We start from the raw sequence: 24,351 nt of genomic DNA, 5'->3' as shown, positions 1-24,351 counted from the left end.
TTCCTCTACATCGTTCAGCTGCACAGACCAAAAACAAGACAGTGAAGGAGCCCCGACTTTCCTGAATATAAGAGCAGGTCCCTCAAAGTGAGAGAGTGGCATGGACGTATATACACTACCAAACGTAAAATAGATAGCTAGTGGGAAGCAGCCGCATAGCACAGGGAGATCAGCTCGGTGCTTTGTGACCACCTAGAGGAGTGGGATGGGGGGGTGGGAGGGAGCGAGACGCAAGAGGGAAGAGATATGGGAACATATGTATATGTATAACTGATTCACTTTGTTATAAAGCAGAAACTAACACATCATTGTAAAGCAATTATACTCCAATAAAGGTGTTTAAAAAAAAACAAACAGGTCCCTGATAGCAGTAGTTTCTGAGGGCCGGCCCACAGACAGTGATGATGCATGACAGCATTTTCCTGTCTGTGTCATTCAGACTTGAGGGCTGATGGTGAAGTGAGAAAATGTGGGGCAGAGTAGGGAGCTTTAAAGAGTTAAACTTACTCAATTTAAAGGACTGCCTTTTACTCTAAGGTTACATCTTTCCTACTTCTGGGTGTTAAAATAGTCTTATAAAATGATGACAGAACATAGTAATTTTTTTGTTGTTGTTGTTAACATCTCCACTTGATGTAATAGAACTTTGGCAAAACCATATTGGTTGACAAACTTTGTTTTAGAAATTTTTTGAGTCCAGAATTTGAGAATCAATGCTCTAGCGTGATTGCATTATTTTATGTGTTAAGAGTGTAAGTTTACAGTGTTATTTAGTTATCTACATTAAGCCATAAAATCAGGCACTTGGATTTTTATACACATTGAATTTTCTCTTTCTTTTTTATTGTCTAAGTCAGTGATTCTTAGCTTTTCTGGCAGCAGTCACAGACCACTTTGAGAATCTGATGAAAACTACGGATTCCTCTCACTACCCCACCCTCAAAAAGCACACGCACAATTACCAGTGCAAAGTAGTTTGCAAACTTGGCAGTACTGAAAATAAGGAGCCTCTAGGCGGCGCTAGTCTGTTTGATCATATATCCCATTCTGTTTTTTTCATCTTGTTTGTTTTGCTCTGTTAGGTATTAGGGCTTATACAGGGGACGTTGGTTTCACAAGAGACAGGGTAGGGCTTCCCTGGTGGCACAGTGGTTAAGAATCCACCTGCCAAGGCAGGGGACACGGGTTCAAGCCCTGGTCCAGGAAGATCCCACATGCCCCAGAGTAACTAAGCCCGTGCGCCATAACTACTGAGCCCACGAGCCACAACTACTGAAGCCCACATGCCTAAGCCCGTGCTCCACAACAAGAGAAGCTACCACAGTGAGAAGCCCACGCACTGCAATGAAGAGTAGCGCCTGCTTGGTGCAACTAAAGAAAGCCCGTGTGCAGCAATGAAGACCCAAAAATAAAAAAAATAAATAAATTTATATATAAATATATAAATTGATATAAAAAAGAGATAGGGTAGAAGGCTCAGTGTCAGGACCCAGTGTTTATTTGGAGGTCCCTATATCTCGTGTGGTTTTTCAGGTAGAGCTGTCATTTGATGGAAGATAGTAAATATTATTAGATGGTTTTGGCAAGGAAGTGGGGAGCAAGGGTTCTTATATACAGTCGTGATGGTATAAGTTGATGTAATTTCTTTGGAGGGCAATCTGGAAATATCTATCAGCATTTAAAGTGCACATACTTGTATGTGAAGACATGTATACAAAGGTCTTTGTTGGAGCTTTTCATATATGAGTAAACAACTGGAAACATACATATCCATTGGTATGAGACTGGTTATATAAATTATGTATTCAAACTAGAATACGATGCAGCCATGAAAAAGGATGAAGCAGCACTACTGATGATAAAATGGAATGCCCTCCAAAATATATTGTTATGTGAAAATGCATTTTAAAAGGAGGAAATGCACACACACATGGGTTTGGCTGTTTCTGGAGTTTACACAGCAGCTGGTAATAATGACTGGCTTGGAGGTGAGGCCTGGGGAGACAAGGGTCTGCAGTGGGAGAGATACTTACTTTTTCTATATATTGTGGTGCCTGAATAATTTTAACTGGGTCCTGGTATTAGTTTTTTAAAAAGCTAGTTTTTTTGTTTTTTAATTAATTAATTAATTAATTTGTTTTTTGGCTGTGTTGGGTCTTTGTTTCTGTGCGAGGGCTTTCTCTAGTTGTAGCAAGCAGGGGCCACTGTTCATCGCGGTGCACAGGCCTCTCACTGTCGCGGCCCCTCTTGTTGCGGAGCACAAGCTCCAGACACACAGGCTCAGTAGTTGTGGCTCACGGACCTAGTTGCTCCATGGCATGTGGGGTCTTCCCAGACCAGGGCTCGAACCCATGTCCCCTGCATTGGCAGGCAGATTCTCAACCACTGTGCCACCAGGGAAGCCCCCAGAAACCTAGTTTTTAAAAAGAACAAATTTTTAAAATCAGTATGCAATATGAGAAAAAGAGATGAAAGGGTATTTACATTAGATGAAATCTGCCTAAATGAAAGGGATGATGCAACACCAACAGACTTCTTTTTTTTTTTTTTTTTTTTTTTTTTTTTGCGGTACGCGGGCCTCTCACTGTTGTGGCCTCTCCCGTTGCGGAGCACAGGCTCCGGACGCGCAGGCTCAGCGGCCATGGCTCACGGGCCCAGCCGCTCCACGGCATGTGGGATCTTCCCGGACCGGGGCATGAACCCGCGCCGCCTGCATCGGCAGGCGGACTCTCAACCACTGCACCACCAGGGAAGCCCTAGACTTTTCTTTTTTAAAAATTTTATTGAAGTAGAATTGATTTACAATGTTGCATTAATTTCTGCTGTACAGCAAAGTGATTCAGTTATACATATGTATACATTCTTTTCCATTATGGTTTATCCCAGGATACTGACTATGTATCCCTGTGCTATACAGTAAGACCTGGTTGTTTATCCATCCTGTGTATACTAGTTTGCATCTGTTAATCCCAAACTCCCAATCCACCCCTCCCCCTTGGTAACCACATGTCTGTTCTCTATGTCTGTGAGTCGAACAGACTTTTGTTTCCGCCTCGTTCGCTAATTTAAGAACAGGGGACACCTGATGGAGGTGAGAACTGGTAAATGAGTAAATCGAAGGAAATAGCTTCTCATGCAGCGTGTGGCCAGTGTAAGGGATTTACCGCCAGAGGCATAGAGTCAAATATTGTGGCTGGAGTTTTTTTTTTTTTTTTTTTTTTTTGGAAGTCTGGTCACTTCTGTGCAGTCATAACACTGTCCTTACGCAAGAAAAGATAAGGGTAATCAGACCTGGTGGTGCAGGGTGTAAGCTGATCGTTGCAAAGGAAGGAATTTCTCCCCAACCTCCCTTCTTTTTTGGCTTCTTCCAGTGCCTCAGAATAAACATTACACAATTGGCTAGGTCTGCTTTGCAGAATGGACAGTACTTCCTCTGAATCATTAGATATCACCCACAGCCAAAGGAAGGATTCCAGACCTGCCAGGGCAGCAAAGCTCGTCATTCTCTTTTTTCTTTTTCTGCACCCAGAGTGATGGGCCCTTCAGCTCGGGATGAAGAGTTTCGGCAGAGCCCTCCTGCTGCTGTCCTGCTCCTTCTTTTTCCAGGAAAGCACAGGCTCAAAGGGAAGGAATGGATTTCAGCTCCCCTTCTGTGGAGCTGGCAATCTCGTATAAACAACAAACCCCAGATGATTGAGGGAGGGACTGAATAGATACTCAGGAAATAATTCATGCTGTTTTCTCTTTCTCTTTCCTTCTGTGGCTCCAGCTAGTGATGAATCCCTCCACCAGGGGGTAGACAGAAGACATAAACTAGTGCTGACCAATCTCATTAAGCCCCGGTTACCTATTGGACATCGTTACAGGTCTCGTTTACCCACATGACTCAAGAAATACTGCACCCATGTACCTCTGTCTTATGTTTTAAGATTGAGAGTAATGTGTATCATCAGGTTGACCTGGATTTGAGCAGGTAAATAGGGTGTAAAATGGAATATCATGTCAGGGTGAGCAAGATAGTTGCACTTAACAAAACCCACTGCCAAAGGCTCCATTCTGTCCCTCCCATGTGATCACGTCAAGGGCAAACCTTCAGGTGTCCAGTCACATGAATAATAGGACCCTCTCGTTAAAGGCATTTCACCCCCATTGTGGAATACAGTTGCAGGCAGACAGAGCATTTGTTCAGTGTGCAGGATGAATGCGTTTCCCTTTTTCTTTCTTTCTTTCTTTCTTTTTTGGCTGTGCCGCATGCCTTGCAGGATCTTAGTTCCCCAGCCGGGGCTCGAACCTGGGTCCCCTGCAGTGGAAGCGCGGATTCCTAACCCCTGGACCGCCAGGGAATTCCCCGCTTGCCTTTTTCAGGGCTTTGCATTGCAGGGCCTTTGCTGTCAGCCAGTAGCTGGATGGTGTCTACACAATTAGTGATCCTGGGCCCACCTGGTGGCCAAACACAGGGGCACGGCGTCTTGTATGTCCTACAGACAAGATTCAAAGCAGTCGGTATCTAAACACCCAAAGCCAGGAGAAACTTGTTTCGGTCATTATTCTTTGGCTTAATTACATGCTAGAAAGTTCCAGCTGAACTTTTAAAAGAAGATCTCTCATTATATTTAACTAGAATTCCTTTTTTGCTAGCCAAACCCACTGGCACCATGTGCAATCCCAACTTTCCACCGTTTTAGGAGACTCAGTCCATTTCCAACATTGTCCAATAGAACTTTCTGTGGTGAAGGAAGTGTTATGTATCTGAGCTGTCCAATATGGCAGCCACCAGCCCCCCATGTGAGGACTGAGCACTCAGAGTGTGGCTGGTGTAACCAAGGAACTGGGTGTCTGATCTGATCTGCTTTTCATTGACTAGTAAACAACGATGCCACCCCAGCTTCAGTGTCCCTTAACGTCTGAGCCTATTTGGACATTAGCGTCCTAGCAAATATACAGAAGTGGTGCAGCTATTTTCTTCCTTCCTGGGCAGAGCACTGACTCTCTTTTTTTTGCCATGAAGATTTAAAAGCAATGTTAAGATACTGTTTCTCTGTTTTCACACAGTTTTAGGGAAAGGAGTGCAGTCTTGTCACTGTGCAGAGGCTGCCGTTGTGACTCAGGTGCTGTAACAGGACCTGTGATCCCACCTTACACCTGAATGACAACCTCAGCGAACGGTAGTGAGGCCTCGTTTTCTAAGTGGAATAACCTTGAGTAGAAATCTAAGAATCTAATGTTTGCATGGCCAAGAGCAACATGGGGTACTGGGAAATTCCATCGGTAAGGCAAGCAACTTCTTGGCAGCAGGAACCATGTCTTTTATCTGTTTCCTTCATTCCTAGCATAAATTTTAATAACTGCTTCTCCAATGAGTGACATAGTATGTGAATGAAAAAATGAATATGGCTCAAAAGGGATGCTAGTAACATAACCTCCCAGGAGTCTCTCATTAAAGTCCCCAGCACCCTAGCAGGTATGTTTACTAGCAGAGATGTTATGGAAACACACAATGTAACTAATAATGTTTTGGACTTTTGCAGCAACTGATGCAAAACCACTGCAAGCTCCTCTATGACTACTTTGAGTACTGTACAGTTAAATGATAACCTACATTTATAAAATCTATGAGTCCAGAAAAAAGTTCCATTTTCTACAAAACTTTTGTTTCTCTTTGAATGTGTTTTGTACGATGGCCCCTCCTCCGTCCTCCCTTCCTGGCCATTCCTTTTCATCTTGACCTGCATTTTACCGTAGCACTGACTGATAGACGTGATGTGGCCCACTGCCTCCCTTCGGTGAATCCTGCTCAGTTTCAGCATTATTATGGTCAGTTGCATGAAACTGCTTTGTAGGGACTTCCCTGGTGGTCCAGTGGTTAAGACTCTGCACTTCCACTGCAGGGGGTGCGGGTTCCATCCCTGGTCGGGGAACTAAGATCCCACATACTGAGATCACACACGCTGCTCAGCGCTCGGCCAGAAAAAAAAAAAAAATTGCTTTGTAAACTAAAGCACAGGGTAGTTCCATTTGCAGATGGCAAAACAAGAGCCTCGCTTTTCTTTTCTAAGATGCTTCCTTAACAGCGTTCACCGTCTGCATGTTTTTTAAGAGCTGGGCAGCCTGTCTGCTTTCTTCATTGTTCTCATCAAAACAAATCCATCAGTTTCTTCACCTGATCAACCTATTTCTGCCTTTAAGCCTTTTTTTTTTTTTTTTTTCAAGTTGTACCTAATGATTGGAATGTCCTAGCAGGTCAAGTGCTCTAACCTCATTTCCTTCCTAATATCAACATACTTGAAATTCCAACTCAGAAGTAGATGCTTTCAAACAGCAAACCAGGTTGTTATGGAAGGAAGAACTCAGAGCTCTAGGAAGTGTGATAACTGATCTAAAAAATCTACTTGTGCACTAGCTGGTTGTATGATCTTGGATAAATTACTCACCTTGCCTGGGGTCATTTACTACCTCTGTAATATGGGGAGAAAGAATGATCCCTCCATACTGTAAAGTCTGTGGGATTAAGGTACACTGTCTGCTCCGTTCCATCCTGTCAAATCCCACAGTGATGACACGCTCTCTAACAAGTGATGCTGCAAATATATTCTGTAGTGAATTAGAAATAATTGCACACGTCATTTACGTGAAATGTATTGTGTGCACTGCTATACTCAGCATAGTACCATGGATGGATAGGCATGTAATATGTGGCGGTCATGAAACATTTTATGATAGAGATTTGCTTAGGTGAAGGGCAGACTAGTCAATTCAGATCAACCCCCCTCAGAGAACAAAAAAATATGTTTTTAGTTGGTTGAATATATGGAGTGCAAACAAGTTAGTGAATAATTATAGTGCCAAGATCAGGGAAAAGAAAATTACAGAGAAATGAGCATTTGGGCCCATTTTTTCCTTAGGGACCTCTGCCTGTTCCATAAGTGGTAGCTGAGAGATTGAAAAGCTGAGCAAAGTTTTTGACAAACTCACAGGACTGGGGATCCAGAAATTGAGTTTGGGGTCCATCATGGCAGCAGGCTGGCATACCTCAAACACTCTAGATTGGAAAGGAATCAGTATGTACTGAAATAGACCATTCCTCACGGACACTGTAGTTCATCTGTGGATCACCTCAATCCCAGCTTGGATTAAGATCATTGAAACTGCTATAGCCCTAGATGTCTGTTGAGAGCAAATTTATATTCCTCTTTGGAGAAGTATAGCCATCATCCGAGGCCTTAAATTCTCTCTACAACATTTCATATAAAATTTCCATAATTCAGTCAAATATTATCATTCACATAGGAGTTAAGACAATGTGATGAAATCCCAAGAGAGACAATACACAATAGAAATGGACTCACAGGGGATCTGGATAACGACATTATCTTACACAGACTTTAAAATAACTGACTAATATGTTTAAGGAAATAAGGTAGGCTTTCTAGCAGATTAGATACAGCTGAAGCAAGAACTTGTGGAGTGAAAGAAACATCTTAAGAAAATATCCAGAATGAAGCATGGAAAAAATAAAAGTTTAGAAAATACAGAAAAGGGTGAGGGGCAGGGCATATCATGAAAAATGTAACAGTAGGAAACAGTACAGTCTTTCCAATTATTGGCTCTGGGTGAATTGAATACCCACATGGAAAATAAAATGTGGCCCCAACTTCCATACCATGCAAAAAATAATTAATCCCACATGGGCTGCAGGTTTAAATATGAAAGGTAAAATTATAAAGCTTCTAGAAGATAATTTAAGAGCATATTTTCATGAGTTTTGAAGGGAAAGATTTCTTACACAGGATCCCAGAAGTTTAACCATGAATGACAAGGCTTCCTTAAAATCTACAACTTTTGTTTTCAAACAATAACATTAGAAAGTGAAAAGGCAAGCCACAGAGTGGGAGAACATATTTATAACATGTATAACAAGGGATTTGTAGCCAGACAGATTAGTCATGGAGCCCATAAAGAGAATATCCAAATAGCCGATAAACATGAAAAAGTGCCCACTCACATTAGTCACGGGGAAATGCAGATTAAACTAGAGTGCAACGCTATTACACACACACACCAGAATGGCTGCAGGTTAAAGGACGGGCCCCACCAAGTGCTGGTCAAGATGTGAAGAAATAGGAATTTATATATTGCAGGTAGGAGTATAAACTGGCACATTCTGGAAAGACTTGGGCATTATCTAGCAAAACTGAACACAGATCTGCTCAAAGACCTAGCAAGTCCATTCCCAACAGAACTGTGAGCCCAGGTGTACCGTAAGACACACACAGGACTATTTATCAGAGCATGGTTTGTAAGACACCAAACTGGAAGGAACCCAAATAAACATCAACAGAATGGGTACATAAACTGTGGTCTATGTTCAGGCAGTGAGGTAATATACTGCCCCCCAGATGAACTAACTCAGCTACATATAATAGTGTGGATGGACCTCAAAACGTAATGTGAGTGAAACAAGCTAAATATAAAATTATATACACGATACGACTCCATTGATATCATGTTCAAAACAGTAAAACTAATACCTGGTGGTGATAGAAGTCGAAATAGTGGTATCCTTGGGGAGGTGGGAGAATGTAGGGATTGGGGCTTGTGGGGTGGCGGTAATGTTCTAATTCTTGACCGGGTGATAGTCATGCAGGACTGTTCTCTCTGGATGATTCACTGAGCTGTACACTTTTAAAAGATAAAACCCTATGATTGTGTTTATTCAAACTAGGATTTATCATTTGCTGAACTCTAGGCTAAATGCTAGAATTGGAAAGGTGACTTGGAGACAGAGTCGGGTGTCCTGGAATTTGGAGTCTAGCTGTGGACTCGGGATTGCCTTCTGTCAGGAGTCGACATATGCATTGGGTCTTAAAGTGTGATCAGCTTTTCAACAAATGAAGGAGACGGTTAAGGACGTTCTACGTAGAAAGGGTGAACGTAAGCAACGTTTAAAAGTGCAGGCATGATGGACATATATACACTACCACACGTAAAATAGACAGCTAGTGGGAAGCAGCCGCATAGCACAGGGAGATCAGCTCGGTGCTCTGTGACCACCTAGAGGGGTGGGATAGGGAGGGTGGGAGGGAGGGAGACGCAAGAGGGAAGAGATGTGGGGATATATATATATGTATAACTGATTCACTTTGTTATAAAGTAGAAACTAACACACCATTGTAAAGCAATTATACTCCAGTAAAGATGTTAAAAAATAAACTTTATATGGAGACACACACACAAATAATATAAAATCCTGAAAAAAAAAAGTGCAGGCACGTTCACTCAGCCACTGAAAAGATAATGAGAAAAACCCATACGTGTTCAGTGTTGCATCAGTGCTGACGGCTGATGAGAACGCCAGGAGGATGGTCTGCTGCCAGTGGGAATGAGGAAGGACGAGCGAGGGAGAAGTGTCCCATGTTGATCTTCAGTCGTAAAGAAGAGTGGACTGACTTTATTTACTTGGTAGTAGCCAAGCACCGACAGAAGTAAATATTGAAAATAAAAATTGTGCATATCTTTAGGGGAAAATGCAGGGGCTCCTGTGCCCCTGTTTACGCTCTGCCCTCCAGTGCTGATGAGGCTCCCGGGGCACAGCAAGAAACACGTGTGCCCCACGGATTTATGGTTTTCTCTCTGGTCCCACCACTCACGCCACCACCGCCACCCCACCTGTGGGCCGGCATGTGCCCCAGCTGATTCTCCAAGTGGGCGGGCAGCTCTTCCCTAAGCTGACGCCTCAGCAGCGCCCAGGTCCTATTTTGTGCGTCCCTCGGCTGTGCATTTCACACAGGGTGGTCATCTACCCTGCATCTGTCTCACATTCATGTCCTTATCCCTCCGCCTGGCACAGCGGCTGGTGTGCCGCTGGTGTACCCCGTGGTGCTGAACAAATGTTTGTTGAAACGACATTAAATAAAAGCCCAGGTGGTGAGTGGCCCTAATATTGCAGCTGTGGCATTAGGAGAGCTTATCTTGAGCCCCGATAGGGTGTGGACTGACGGGAGGGCTCACCATACAAATAAAGACACTTTGGAGTGAGAAAAATGGTATTATGAATACATATGCCAGGGTCAACCCAGGATTTTCTGGAGGAAACTGAGAGATTTGGTCACCCTCATATGACGGTACCGCTACAGGGTGACATGAGGTGTCCCTGAGTCCCTCAAGGAAGTCCCATCTCTCCTGTGATCCCAATCCTGTGTGACACCACTCTTGTCCATCCTAGACCTCTGAGAGGAAGGTGGTCCTGGGACTAGAGCAGGCTTCGTCCCCCTGCATGTCCTCACGAGTTCCACTTGTGACACGCCACACCTTCAAGGTTGAACGCTCATCTCCCGCGGGCCCACGGGGTTCCTGCTGAGTCTCTGAAGCCTGGTGTTTGGCCCCCGTGTGACACGTGCAGAGGCCAAGAGGTGCTTGGTCCCTGTGGCCAGCGATGGAATCCAGCATCGTGCCGTGTTTGTAGGGACACGCGACGTGCACCCACTCTGCCCTGTGCTTCTGCCTCAGAGACAGAGCCTTCCCCAGAGCAAGGGTTCCTGCGTGCCGTTTTTATCTCACCACAGGCACTTCCGAGGCCACAGTCAGGATGGTTTCGCTGATTTCAGGGGGATCAGTCCAGGAGACAGTAAACGTCTTGATAGACTGAGGACTTCCTAGAATATGGGGTCCGACCAAAGGGGAGATGAATGACGAAGATATAAATTCGCCATGGAAGAAAACAGCACTCCCCAGCACCAAAAAATACTTTCCGTGCTATGTAAGTAACGCACAAACATTACAGCCAATTCGCACTTGATACACGATGAACTTCCCCATTTCTCCGATAGGAAGGCTGTGAAGCGAGATAAAGCAGAGGCACGCTGTGGAGGACAAACATCTCGGCATCCAGTAAACCTCCACGTGTTTCTTTTTCTGTTTTCAAGACTGGTTGCTATTTCCTCCGTGCCCCTTGTTTATTAGTGTATTGACTCATCCAGAGTCGAGCTCCCTGTTTCCACACCAGAGAGACGGAGTCGCACATCTGCCAAGCAGAGCCGGCAAGAGATAACAGCCAGCAACAACAATGGTCTTCCTCAGCCTGTCGGCCAAAAAAACTTCTGGCAGAGCGGGCTGAGAATAACTTATCACCGGTGCCTGTTCTGGAAGCACGGAGTAGTTGTTTGCCAGACAGAGATAACAGGCAGGATGCGACCAAGAGCCAGAATCGCCCTGGAAGTCGGGGCTCCACCTGGCAGACGCTGAAGAGGAAAGAGGGATAGAGCAGCCAGTTAGCACATGGTTTCCTGGTGCCGGGACCCGGCCGTCAACACGTGCCAGTGTTCCTAAGTCAGCCAGAAGGATTGAGTTCATTCCTGAGTCCTGTAAAGGATCCTTAATGGTTTATGCTGCAGGGAGGAATTTCCAGAGATGTGATTTTTTTAAAAAACCACCACCAACAAAAAAACTATTAATGCAAGCAACTCATCTGAAAGAGAGAATCTGTTCATTTTCAGTTGCTTTGGTTAAAAACTACATGATGGTGTGATGAGATGAGTGTTTGATTGTCTTACAAATCACCCTCTCCGTGTCTGACACATCCTTCATTCTCAAGGGGTGGCTTTGATTACCTAGAGATGTAGTTGAGGGTTTCTAGGAGGCTGGACCTGCTTATCCTGAGCTGCCGGAAGGGCATCTGAAACTAGACTCACCTCCCTTGTTGTTAAATGTCGGGATGGTACACGTTGCTCTGCAGGCTGTTTCAGCTTCAGAGGTTAGATGCACCAAGTGGCACCACCCTTGCCAGTTTCTGTTGTCAATTTCTGATGAAAATTTCCTTCCTTGTCTCCCAGAGCTTTTTAGAGTGATAATTAAAACAGCAATAAAGGAATGATTGTTTTAGTAATAAGTTCAACACTGTACTGTAAATCACTTAAACTACAAGTCCTGTGTAGCGTGAGAGTGCCAATAAGCTTTATTCATTTGAGAGAGGGCAGTGGAGAGCAAGGCATTTGAGTTCTCTTTCAAAGTCACAGAGCTTGTTCTTCAACAAGGACTCAAAAGCAGATGTCAGAGCTGCGTTATAGGAGTCTTGATACATAATTGATGTTTACAGAGTGATTCAAGATTCCAACGTGAAAGCTCCCTTGTCAATGGTGAGTAACTTAATGACACTGTCTGTAAATACGGTATACTCTTTCCCCTCACCTAACGCCCACTCTTGTTCTGTCAGTTACTGTAAACTAATCAGCATCATCTCCAGGGGTTGTGCTAGGTCACCTAAAAATATCCCTCTGGATTTCACAGCACTCCTTTCTTCTTAATATGTGGATGGGTTTGTTTTTGTACGTTGGTCATTTAAATCCCCTGAAGAGAGGGATCTCAGAGTAGGAGTCTTACCTCAATGAAAGCCATGTTTCCTGGCTCCTCTGCAAAATATTTTCAGTAAGATTTTGGCAGGTGAAGATAAGGTTTAGCTACAGATTGCTTCGGTTTGGGTAAGGACCACGCATCTTTTTTTTTTTTTAGGTAATTTTTTTAAAATTTATTTTTTTAACATCTTTATTGGAGTATAATTGCTTTACAATGTTGTGTTAGTTTCTGCCGTATAATAGAGTGAATCAGCCATGTGTATACATATATCCCCATATCCCCTTCTCTTGCGTCCAGGACCACACATCTTGGTTGAAGCATTTTTGTCATTAGCCTGTTGGTCTGTTTAAGATTGTGGTTAGCTATCTGATATCAATAGCAGCCCATTTCTTGCACTGGGCATTTCACTAACTTCATATAGATAACTCAGAAATGTCAAGGTCAGAAGGTATAGCACTGACTGCCTTGTTAGGAGGGGATTTCAGTGCACAGAGCCCTAAAAAGAGAATTCTGAATCTTATGGCTCTACCTCCCTTGGGCCGGCCACCTGGAGGGCAGGTGGGAAAGGAGGTAGCAATCCAGAAGCCCTAGGGCTGTCTTCTGAGTCATCTTCTCCATATAGAAAAATAGGACCTAGTGGGGAAATGATACCTGCTCCCTCCATGGAAGGCCTGCAGTTTATGTGTGTATATGAGACAAAGCTGGTTTCTGTCAGTACAGAAGGTACTAACGGGTAATTGGTGAAGAATTATTTTCCAAAATTCAGTTAATGTGATAAGTTAATTTTTCTTTGATTTTCAGAATGCTTGTAATGGAGTGAAATAGGCCCTTGTTTTATCTCAGCCACATCATCCCCCATCTAGACAGTTTTTTCTAATAAACAATTATGTTTTGAGACAGTAATATTTTAGAACAGAAAATAGATAAGGGAAAAGTGATGACACTGAACACCTTTAAGGCAAATCATCTGAAAGTTAAAGGGAAGCAAAGACAATCTTAATTACTACTATATTGCCATATTTTCTCAAATCTGAGATGCACTTGATTGTTTTCTTACATATTACATTTCTGAAATGAATAGCATCTTACAGTGGATCTCTGTATTTAATGTGACGGTGTTACTTTCCTTCCCCATCTCCCCCAAAATCTGTTATAAACTCATCATCTTAAAAATCGGGGGGGGGGGGCTTCCCTGGTGGCGCAGTGGTTGAGAGTCCGCCTGCCGATGCAGGGTACACGGGTTCGTGCCCCGGTCTGGGAGGATCCCACGTGCCGCGGAGCGGCTGGGCCCGTGAGCCATGGCCGCTGAGCCTGCGCGTCCGGAGCCTGTGCTCCGCAACGGGAGAGGCCACAACAGTGAGAGGCCCGCGTACAGCAAAAAAAAAAAAAAAAAAAAAAAATCAGTGGCATCCTAACATTAATGGAATAAAGAGGCCCAGAATTAAGCAGAGATAAATTTTCCTATATTTCCTCAGAGTCTGTCATTTTACATATTAAAGTTGGAAGATTAAGTTTTTTCCTTTCTGATTTCCTGATTGTCCTCAGCGGAGTGTCCCATATGAGGGTGATCGTCTTAACTCTGTATTTCTTGGATAAAATGTATGCAAAATCATCACCCATTGCGACATTTAGTATTTCTTAATTATTGTCAGTTAATGGCTCAGAATGGTGAGAGAGAAAATATAAAATTCAGTAACGTTTCCATTTGGAGCTAGGCTTCTAAAAATCCCTGGACACCTTCACAACCGTTGTGTAATACATGCGGCAACTCGGACATGCTCTGTTTGCACGCCAAGCGGGCGTCCTGCAACACAGTCTGACACCAGCTACCTGGAGTGAATGTCACACTCCACAGGGTTAAGGGCTCAGTCTCTCAAGCCTGCCCTCTCTTCTGACACCAACCCCAAGTCTCAGGCACCTGCGATTCTGACAGACTGGCAATAAATGTAAAGGGTTCCCCTAGAATAAGTCACAGAACTCAGGAAAGCACTGTACTTATGATTACAGTTTTATTATAAGGGATACAAATGGAAGAGACACCCAGGGCCAGGTCTGGGAGGGTCTTAGACACAGAGCCTTTGTGCCTCTCCACGTGGAATCTGGGTGGGCCCCCTCCCTGCACATCAGGGTGTTCACCAACCAGGAAGCCCCAGGGTTTAGGGGGTGGTCTTCTTAAGTAGGTGCGATTGATTAAATCATTGGCCACATGATTGAACTCCATCTCCAGTCCCCCTTCCTGGAGGTTGAGCTGGTTCTCAGTTCCAACCCTCTGATCAAGTGATTGGTCCTTCCGCAACCTGAAGCTCTCTAGGGACCCCCCCTTGAGTCATCTCATTAGCATAACAAAGACACTTCTGTCACTCTGGAAATTTCAAGGATTTTTGGATCTCTGGGCCAGGAACTAGGGACAAAGACCATATGTATATATTCTGGTACCACGGGGCATGGTCCAGATTCTGTATAAAGTTCTAGCTTGTGTCTCTAGCTCTGTCCTTCTCACTGGCTTACTTACATTCCACTGCAGGCTCCTCAGGATGTCTTCCTGCCATCTGCAGCTCAGCAAATTCCAAATTATGCTTAGCTTCATCCCCTGGATTAGCTTGTCCTAAATCCCCCATCATGGTTTATAGAAACCACTGTCCTGTGCGTTGAAACTCCAAGTTTCGGGTTCATCCTCAACTCTCTCTGGTTATTAAGATTTTCTGTTAAGTCTTGTCCGATCCCATTGTTTAGGTCACTTTACAGCTTTTTTTGAACATAGGCTCCCTGATAATGTGTTAAAAGATCCAAAAATGAACAAGTCATGAGAACCCAGACCATGTTAAACTCCACACACTTCCTCACTTTGTCTTTTGCCCCAGAGGTGCCGGGAGGTCCCCTCTGGTTGAGAATTTCGGGGCTAGATTATAGCCGGATCACAGTCATCCTCAGCCCTTCAGAATCAAAGGTCATCAGTCATGTTCCAAGGGAACCTCCTCCCTGTGCCCTTGACCACACTGCCACTAGGTATCTCTCAAGGCAGGTTTGGGGACTGAACCCTGAGGTGGGGCTGGGTGGCTTGGGAGTGGCAGGGAGAGCTGGCAAGCAGTAGGTGATTGTAGGTTGCAAACAGACTAATCTCAATTTTCCTTTCCTTTTCCTTGGTATTCTATTTTATACATCCCACCAATCAAAATTTCCTACCCCACTTCTTTAGTGCATCCATTCATTCACTTGATCGTTCACTGATTCACTCGTCCCCGATCTCTTGAGCACTTCCTCTAGGCCAGGCACTGTTCTAGCATCAGGATAGAGCAGCATTTAAGAAAGCACAGCCCCTTCCCTCTGGGAGATCCCAGTCTGGTGGTAGGGGAGGTAAGTAGACGGATATACAAGAGAATTTCAAGATGTGCTAAGTGCTATGAAAACAGTATTAAACTAGGCTAACATGATAGAGAGTGCTGGGGGGACGGGTGGTTGGGTGCTCAGGGAGGATTCTAGGATTACACTGCGCAGAAGCCAGGGAAGTGTGGTAGTTGAGAACATGGGATTTGGAGGCGAATAGACCTGTTTCAGGACCACAAAGGACCACTTGCCCGTAACTCTGAAGTTAGAGAAATTGGGCCCAACTTTGTTCAGCTTGATTGGCTCCTGGTTCCCATGAGGGAAGCTCTGTGCTTTGAGGGAGCCCAGCATTCTTTCCTGGAGGCTCAGTGTGATAAGGCCACACAATCTGGTTGCTGTGTCCTCCTGCGTCCCCTTCCTTACTGTCCCTAAGAGAGCCTCCAGGGGCCCATACTGGCTCCCTACTAAAGTGAGGGCTCAGGAATGAACCTCTCCGCTTCTGCTCCTTCAGATTCCGTGGCCCCCCTCCCTCTCTCCATAAATAAACCTTCCTTCTGTTTATCTAGGGTGGTGAGTCTCTATTTCCACACAAGGCCGCAGTCAGCCTCAGGGCCCTCCTTGAGGTCTTCTGCATTCAGGGGTCTTGGTAGGGAGCACCCCTCTTGGGATTAATAGGAACTGGCAGGGCAGTGACAGTGAAATGTGAAGAATGTTTGGGGGTGGGGAGCGCCCTGCAAGGCCCGTGGTGCTTTTCCACAGGCAGGCAGCCCCCGGATGACTGAATGCCTTATTATTAAATCATGCAGGGGGGAAAAAGTCACTTTTGGCCTGAAACCAAATATGGGAACTTTCAACACCAAAGGCAACTTTCTCAGAATGTTTTATAAGGAGCTCTGTTTGAAGTCTCAAGTCAATGTAATATCCAGCTCAAAGATACACTTTTGTTGTAGTTCTTAATCATAACTCACTTGAAATAACAGGTATGTCAGTTTCCAGTCGTCTGCTCTGATTCATCAGGACAATGCTGTATTTCATCCAAATTAATGTAATAGATTATAAAATACCTTTTTATCTATACTTGTACCCAGAAGGTCTGGAAATTCATTCTGCCTCCCTATTCTTTTCCTTCTACCCAGTCCATGCCCACTATGCACCCACGTCCCTCTGCATGGCCTGGTAAGGATCTCTCGCTTTTTCTCCATCTCATTCTGATCTCTGAGCAATAGAAGTAGAAGGAAACAGAAATTAAAAGAGCTTTTCTCATAGAACTACCATACGACCCAGCAATCCCACTACTGGGCATATACCCCGAGAAAACCATAATTCAAAAAACGTCATGTACCACAATGTTCATTGCAGCTCTATGTACAATAGCCAGGACATGGAAGCAACCCAAGTGTCCATCGACAGATGAATGGATAAAGAAGATGTGGCACATATATACAATGGAATATTACTCAGCCATAAAAAGAAATGAAATTGAGTTATTTGTAGTGAGGTGGATGGACCTAGAGTCTGTCATACAGAGTGAAGTAAGCCAGAAAGAGAAAAACAAATACCGTATGCTAACCCATATATATGGAATCTAAAAAAAAAAGATGGTTCTGAAGAACCTAAGTGCAGGACAGGAATAAAGATGCAGACGTAGAGAATGGACTTGAGGACATGGGAAGGGGAAGGGGTAAGCTGGGACGAAGTGAGATAGTGGCATGGACTAATATATACTACCAAATGTAAAATAAATAGCTAGTGGGAAGCAGCTGCATAGCACAGGGAGATCAGCTCCGTGGTTTGCGTCCACCTAGAGGGGTGGGATAGGGAGGGTGGGAGGGAGGGAGACGCAAGAGGGAAGAGATATGGGAACATATGTATATGTATAACTGACTCACTTTGTTATAAAGTGGAAAGTAACACACCATTGTAAAGAATTATACTCCAATAAAAACGTTAGGAATAAATAAGTAAAAGTCTAAAAACAGAAAAATAAATAAATAAGTGAAAGAGCTTTCTCACTGATGTTTCCTAGGGATAAAGTGGAGTGTTTCCCCTTCTAGCTACTGCTGAATTGATGGCCGTGCCCTGTGTGAATCCACAGAGAGAGAAAGTCAGCAGAGGAATTGACTCCAAACCAGAACACTGGTATCCACCTAGCTATACTAGAGCCGATTTTGTAAAGACTTCATTAAATATCAGGAAAAGCCTGCTCACGGGTAATTAAATTTAAAGCTGCCCAGAAGACCGCATTACATTCAAGAGCATAAGTGGTAGCGGTGCTCCAGGTAGAAACAAACAAGCCAGCAATTCCCAAGACCTCTCTGTCAACAGCGCCTTAAGCCTCTGAGAATGCAGAGGCCTCTGGGGTTCATTAGCTCCTGAAGCTCTGTCCCAGTACTGGATGGCCCTCACTGTTAGACCGTTTTCTCTTATTGAACTGAAATTTCTCTCTGCCCACTGGAAATAGCTCTGCATCTGGGGAGAAGGGAAGGGACGTACAGAAAAGGTCCAATTTTTCTTTTGGGTTGAAAACACCCTTCTATCTTATCTCTGGGTTAAACAAACACATGGATTTAAGGAAATAATTTTCTTTCTTTCTTTTTGTTTCTTAGCCACCCCGCGAGGCTTGTGGGATCTTAGTTCCCCGACCAAGGATCGAACCCCAACCCTCGGCAGTGAAAGCGCCGAATCCTACCACCTGCACCACCAGGGAATTCCCAGGGAATAATTTTCACATGAAGTTTCTTCAGGTCCCCTCAGCAACTTGCTTTTCCTCCTCCTGAATTCTTTGTAAGTTGTCTCTGTGTCTCTCACACTGTCGCATCCTAAACCCCTTCCTTCAGTGTGCTCTCTCCTCCCATCGTGACCTTTTCCCCTGATGAAACCTGGGATGGTATCTACCACATGCTACCCCAACCTTTTAAATTTGCTTTTATGGCTCTACTCTCTATAAAAACAACCACTTATGTTCCTAAAAACATGTGGAATGTGTGTGAATGTGTGTGAATGGGAATATATATTCTTGGTGTTATTGGTAATTCACACGTATTTCTGTGTCTATACAGCCTGGGAAAGGCGGCTATGTGGAAAACAGACAGAACACTCATCCGAAGGTCCTGTGACACTAATAATAGCATTTTGTGTTTACACTGAGTATTATTTGATAACGGCCACTGTTCTAAAAGCTTTACATGGATTCTCTCATGTACCTTAACCCTCAAAAACTTACCAGGTAGATGAAGAGAAGGCTTAGGAAGATTACCTAACTCATCCAAGCTTCACAGGCCGGTAGAGCCAGGAATCAATCCACCCTCACGCCGACTGCGGTATCCTCCAGCCACCTCTGTGGTCTTTGTCAGTATCCGATAAACACTCATAGGTTTCATTCATCAAAACCTAACCTTTTTTTTTTTTTTTGCGGTACGCGGGCCTCTCACCGCTGTGGCCTCTCCCGTCGCGGAGCACAGGCTCCGGACGCGCAGGCTCAGCGGCCAGCCACAGGCTCACGGGCCCAGCCGCTCCGCGGCATGTGGGATCCTCCCGGACCGGGGCACGAACCCGTGTGCCCTGCATCGGCAGGCGGGCTCTCAACCGCTGCGCCACCAGGGAAGCCCCAATTTTTCCCATTTTGAGTGTTCATCTAAATAGTTTTGAGCAAACGCTCAAAGTGTGTTTGAAGTCAATTCCCTAGATAAAGGTCCAAGGATTTGACCATATTAGGACACATGCAAAACTTCTGTGTTTTCTTTTACACGTTTTGTATTTTTAACTTGTGCACTTAGGTCAAAGAACTGTCTTAAATTAATTTTTGTGAATTGAGGACTTGTAACCACTAGTTTGTTCTCTATATCTGTGAGTGTGTTTCCTTTCTGTTACATTCACCAGTTTGTTTTGATATTTAGATTCCACATGTAAGTGACATCCTATAGTATTTGTCCTCTGTCTGACATTTCAGTGAGCATCATGCCCTCCAAGTCCATCCATGTTATTGCAAATGGCAGAACTTCATCGTTTTTTGTTTTGTTTTTTTTTTTGCGGTACGCAGGCCTCCCACTGCTGTGGCCTCTCCCATTGTGGAGCACAGGCTCCGGATGCGCAGGCTCAGCGGCCGTGGCTCACGGGCCCAGCCGCTCCACGGCATGTGGGATCTTCCCGGACCGGGGCACGAACCCACATCCCCTGCATCGGCAGGCGGACTCTCAAACACTGCGCCACCAGGGAAGCCCAGAACTTCATCCATTTTATGGCTGGGTTGTCTGTTCATTATTTTTCTGTATCTTCCACTTGTGGACAGCAACTCTGTCTTGTCTCTAAATGAATGAATACCTAGAAGACCCTGAAATATTTGCAGAATGACTAGTGCAATACCACGCATAGGCACTTTAACTGAAGGTATGTATTTGTTTCACTGTCTAAAATATTTAGCTTTATTAATCTGTCTCAGTGTTCCAGGCTATAGAAGTAAACTCCAGGCCTTCCCGCCCAGCCCCTGCCCTTCCTCCTCAGTAGGACAGCATGTTTGGGGTGGGAGCGGGCCGAGAGTGGGAACAGGAGAGGGATGGTATCCCATAGGCCAGACTCCACTGCAGCCTGGAGTGAGACACTTCATGACTTCTCACTTTTGTGTTCCTGGTTCATTTGATGTCTTGATTCTTGGTCTTGGGGCTGTTTCTGCTTTGCTCTGACAGTTCGCCTGAGAACCTGGCCCCGTGGTACCTCTGCGGGGCTCCTGGTGCCCCAGGTTCCCGGGCAGCCCCCCACTGCGTCCGCATTGCTCAAAACAGTCTGCAGTGCCCGCTTCCCTTCCTAGAGCATAGACGTCTGACGTCTGAATGTTAGGTTTCGTTTTCTGGGGACTCCCGTTTGCATTCCATTTTAATGTGCCCTAATTTTTCCTTGTCTTCCATCTGAGAGGATATTCTTTCTCTCTTGGGTGAGTTACTTTCTCGTTTACGTGAGGGGTCTGCAAAGGATGGCAATATCGTATGTCTTAGAACTGCTCTAAATATGACATTCTGAAATACAGACTCTGATAGTGAGATTAAAACTGTTTTAGGATTGTAACTTCTCCCTGGAGAAAGTGATTTAGTGGTCAAAGCCTCTGCTTGATGAGAGATCGTGACCCTCTAGAACCCCAGAGTTGGGTCCTTACTACTTATACTCACCTTTAGCTGGCTGCTGCCCTTCTTCTAAAGACCGCGATACCTTCTTTTGTACCTTAAAGCCACCAGCATTTATATGGGTGAACACAACCATCTGGGAAAGAACTCACTACTTAAACTAATACTCAGGACTGCACTTCATGGAACTTGGAGTTAATTCCATTAACAATAGATCAGTCTGTTTTATTTTTACTATTTTTCAATAATAATAACTTTAACATGAGTGTTACCTTTGCTTTCTGGACATGAATAAATAGCTTTCTATCTTCCATATTTGGGAGCAGCCTTTATACTACAGGATTTTTTTTCTTTGTGAATTGGATAAGATTCACCAGTAGAAATATAGAGCCTATTGGGAGGACTCTTTGATGACTGTCTACATTTCTTTCTTGATATTTGGCCTATTCAGAATTTCATCAGTTTTGGTAACATTTTTTTCCAGAAATGTTTTCCATCTCAATGAGTTTGTTGAATCTGTAAGCATGCAGTTGTATAGACTCCTCTTATAATTTTAGTGAATTTTCTGATTATTTTTAGAAAGTGAAAAAAAAATCAGGGAGATGGTTTTTAAGATTGTTTTAATATTTTATTTGGCTGGGAAACCCAGAAATCTCCAAATCGGGCTGTGGTTCAGTCAGCCCTCTTTTCTGAAGAGACTCCAACGGAAATATAAGAACAGGGTGCAACAGCAAAGTGAAACAAAGGAAAGTCAAGTTTAATTTCATCTGGGACTTTGCCCTGCAGGGTGGAATGGCAGTAGGCCGAGCTGGGTCTGGGTTGCGCATCATCTCCTGGGTAATTGAGAATGGGTAGAACCGAGCAAGTTTCCCATCGTCCCACTCCAGTGATCCAGAAGAGGAGGAAGAGCAGGCAGGAAAGCACTGGCCCTGGTGACGAGCACTGAGCGGGTCCAGGGTTCCGCCCCAGGACGTTTCTAACAGACCAGCAGTGGCCTGCCTAGCTGCCACATTGGCGAGAAGACAGAGGAGAGAGAGTGAGCAAGTGATACATCGGGAGAAATAAGAAGCCCTGAATTGTATTTTTTATCTTCATGTTTTTACTTAGTGCAACTTTATTTTTTTAAATTTATTTTATTGAAGTATAGTTGATTTACAATGTTGTGTTAATTTCTGCTGTACAGCAAAGTGACTCAGTTATACATACATACATATATATATATTCTTCTTCATGTTCTTTTCCATTATGGTTTATCCCAGTATATGGAATATAGTTCCCTGTGCTCTACAGTAGGCCCTTGTTCCCTGTGCGCTACAGTAGGCCCATCAGTTCTATATGTAATAGTTTGCATCTTCTAACCCCAAACTCCCACTCCACCCCTCCCCCAACACCCTCTCCCTCTTGGCAACCACAAGTCTGTTATCTGTGTCTGTGAGTCTGTTTCTGTTTCATAGGTAAGTTCATTTGTTTCATATCTTAGATTCCACATATACGGGATATCATATGATATTTGTCTTTCTCTGACTTACTTCACTTAGTATGATACTTCATACTACTTACTACATACTTCATACTACTTACTACATACTACATACTTCACTTAGTATGATAATCTCTAGGTCCATCCATGTTGCTGCAAATGGCATCATTTCATTCTTTTTCAAGGCTGAGTAATATTCCATTGTATATATGTACCACATCTTCTTTATCCATTCATCTGTCGACGGACATTTAGGTTGCTTCCCTGTCTTGGCTATTGTGAATAGTGCTGCTATGAACATAGGGGTGCATGTATCTTTTTGAATTGTAGTTTTGTCCAGGTATATGCCCAGGAGTGAGATTACTGCATCACATGGCAAGTCTGTTTTCAGTTTTCTGAGGAACCTCAGTACTGTTCTCCATAGTGGCTGTACCAATTTACATTCCCACCAACTGTGTAGGAGGGTTCCCTTTTCTCCACACCCTCTCCAGCATTTGCTATTTAGTACAACTTTATTATTATACATTTCTCTGTTGACAAATGTTAATACTGACATTATAGTGGAAGCACCATCACTTCTCAGCCCTGTCAGCCACTGGTTTTCTCCTGAGTCACTGTGATGCATATTTGCAGTATGAAATGGACACGTACTTTCAAGAGAGGCCAAAGAAAAGGCAGAGATTTGCGGGTCCAACATTTTGCTCTAACGCTTTCCTCTTTTCTTCATTTCTTATATTCTTTATTTTATCTGGTTCGAATAGGATTTACCATGGGTGATATTGTACATGATTTAAGTGTTTTTCCTCCTTGTGAAAACCTGATGGGGTGAAAATGGACATTCTGTTTTTAATTCATCTTCGTAAGATGTGAAGAATTGCCAGATAGGATTTTCTCTTTGGCCAAAATGAAATTTAAAACAAACATATTGATATATATTTTTTAATTATAAATACTAACTTTTATTAAGAAAATAGGCTGATGATCTAATCTCCATTATATTCTTCTTGAAAATTTTATGAAATGGGTTGGCTAAAAGAAAATTAATGTTTTCCCAATATCTACCTAGTCCACTCTCTTCCACAACTGTTTCGATTGCCAGCTTTGTTCTCTATGTATTTAACTATTTGAGCGTCATTTTGTTCTTTTTTGTACATAAATCAATGGTTTTCATGGACATCATTAATTATACCATTTTACTCTTGCATAGCAAATATACGTTTATATTTTAACTGACCAGTAGAATTTCAACCTATGAAGTACACAAAATTTTCATCTAAGTTTTATTAAGTGAGTAATCAGATATTACCAATAACTTGCACTGACACTGACATGTCTTATTTTACTTTATAAATTTATTTCATTTATTTATTTCTGGCTGCATTGGGTCTTCATTGCTGTGCGGGTGCTTTCTCTAGTTGCGGCGAGCGGGGTCTACTCTTCGTTGTGGTGCGCGGGCGTCTCATTGCAGTGGCTTCTCATGTTGCGGAGCACGGGCTCTAGGCGCGTGGGCTTCAGTAGTTGTGGCTCGCGGGCTCTAGAGCGCAGGCTCAGTAGTTGTGGCGCACAGGCTTAGTTGCTCCGCGGCATGTGGGAATCTTCCCGGACCAGGGACTGAACCCATGGCCCCTGCATTGGCAGGTGGATTCTTAACCACTGAGCCACCAGGGAAGTCCCTGACATGTCTTATTTTAAATTGATGTGATGCTAATTAGAAATTTGGGGCACATGGTCATTGATATCATTCTCAAGTCAAGGAAGAGTAAAAATGAAATAGAATTCAGCTCTTTGGCCTTCCATATGCCCAGGAGCAAAGCTGAAGTGGAAGAGCACACTTTTGCCACATTGGAAGCTGCAGCTGAAATCTGGTGCGTCTTAACATTTAACTTCCTCTTTTTTAGATGTTTTTCGGAATAGTTATAATTATGGTGTTATATTGTTTTAACCACTTGTTAAAGTCATTCGGGAGAATGACTTTTGGAATTTCCAAATAGTTCTTTTTAATGCAAACTAGTACTTATTGTATCCTCTTTAGGTATTTTGCATTTTTTCAAAGACACTTTTTATTCTCTTTGATGCATTTTGAAT

At 43.7% G+C, this 24,351-nt stretch overlaps 1 protein-coding gene across 1 annotated transcript in view; it reads left to right on the top strand.

The window, feature by feature from the left end:
- Positions 1-18,988, top strand: part of BLOC1S5 (biogenesis of lysosomal organelles complex 1 subunit 5) — a gene marked incomplete at its 5' end in the record, with an annotated part of 77,615 nt that extends 58,627 nt beyond the window's left edge. Inside the window, one exon of the mRNA XM_079935491.1 lies at positions 18,279-18,988. Within this exon, the coding sequence (XP_079791617.1) occupies positions 18,279-18,449 (171 nt within the window). The 3' untranslated portion in view covers positions 18,450-18,988. The remainder of the gene's footprint in view (positions 1-18,278) is intronic.
- Positions 18,989-24,351: the final 5,363 nt, after the last annotated feature.

This window comes from Stenella coeruleoalba, assembly GCF_951394435.1.
Source record: "Stenella coeruleoalba genome assembly, chromosome: 10".
Lineage (NCBI taxonomy): Eukaryota > Metazoa > Chordata > Mammalia > Artiodactyla > Delphinidae > Stenella > Stenella coeruleoalba.
The sequence above is the reverse complement of the archived record's forward strand: the minus strand, read 5'-3'. Positions and strand labels throughout refer to the sequence as shown.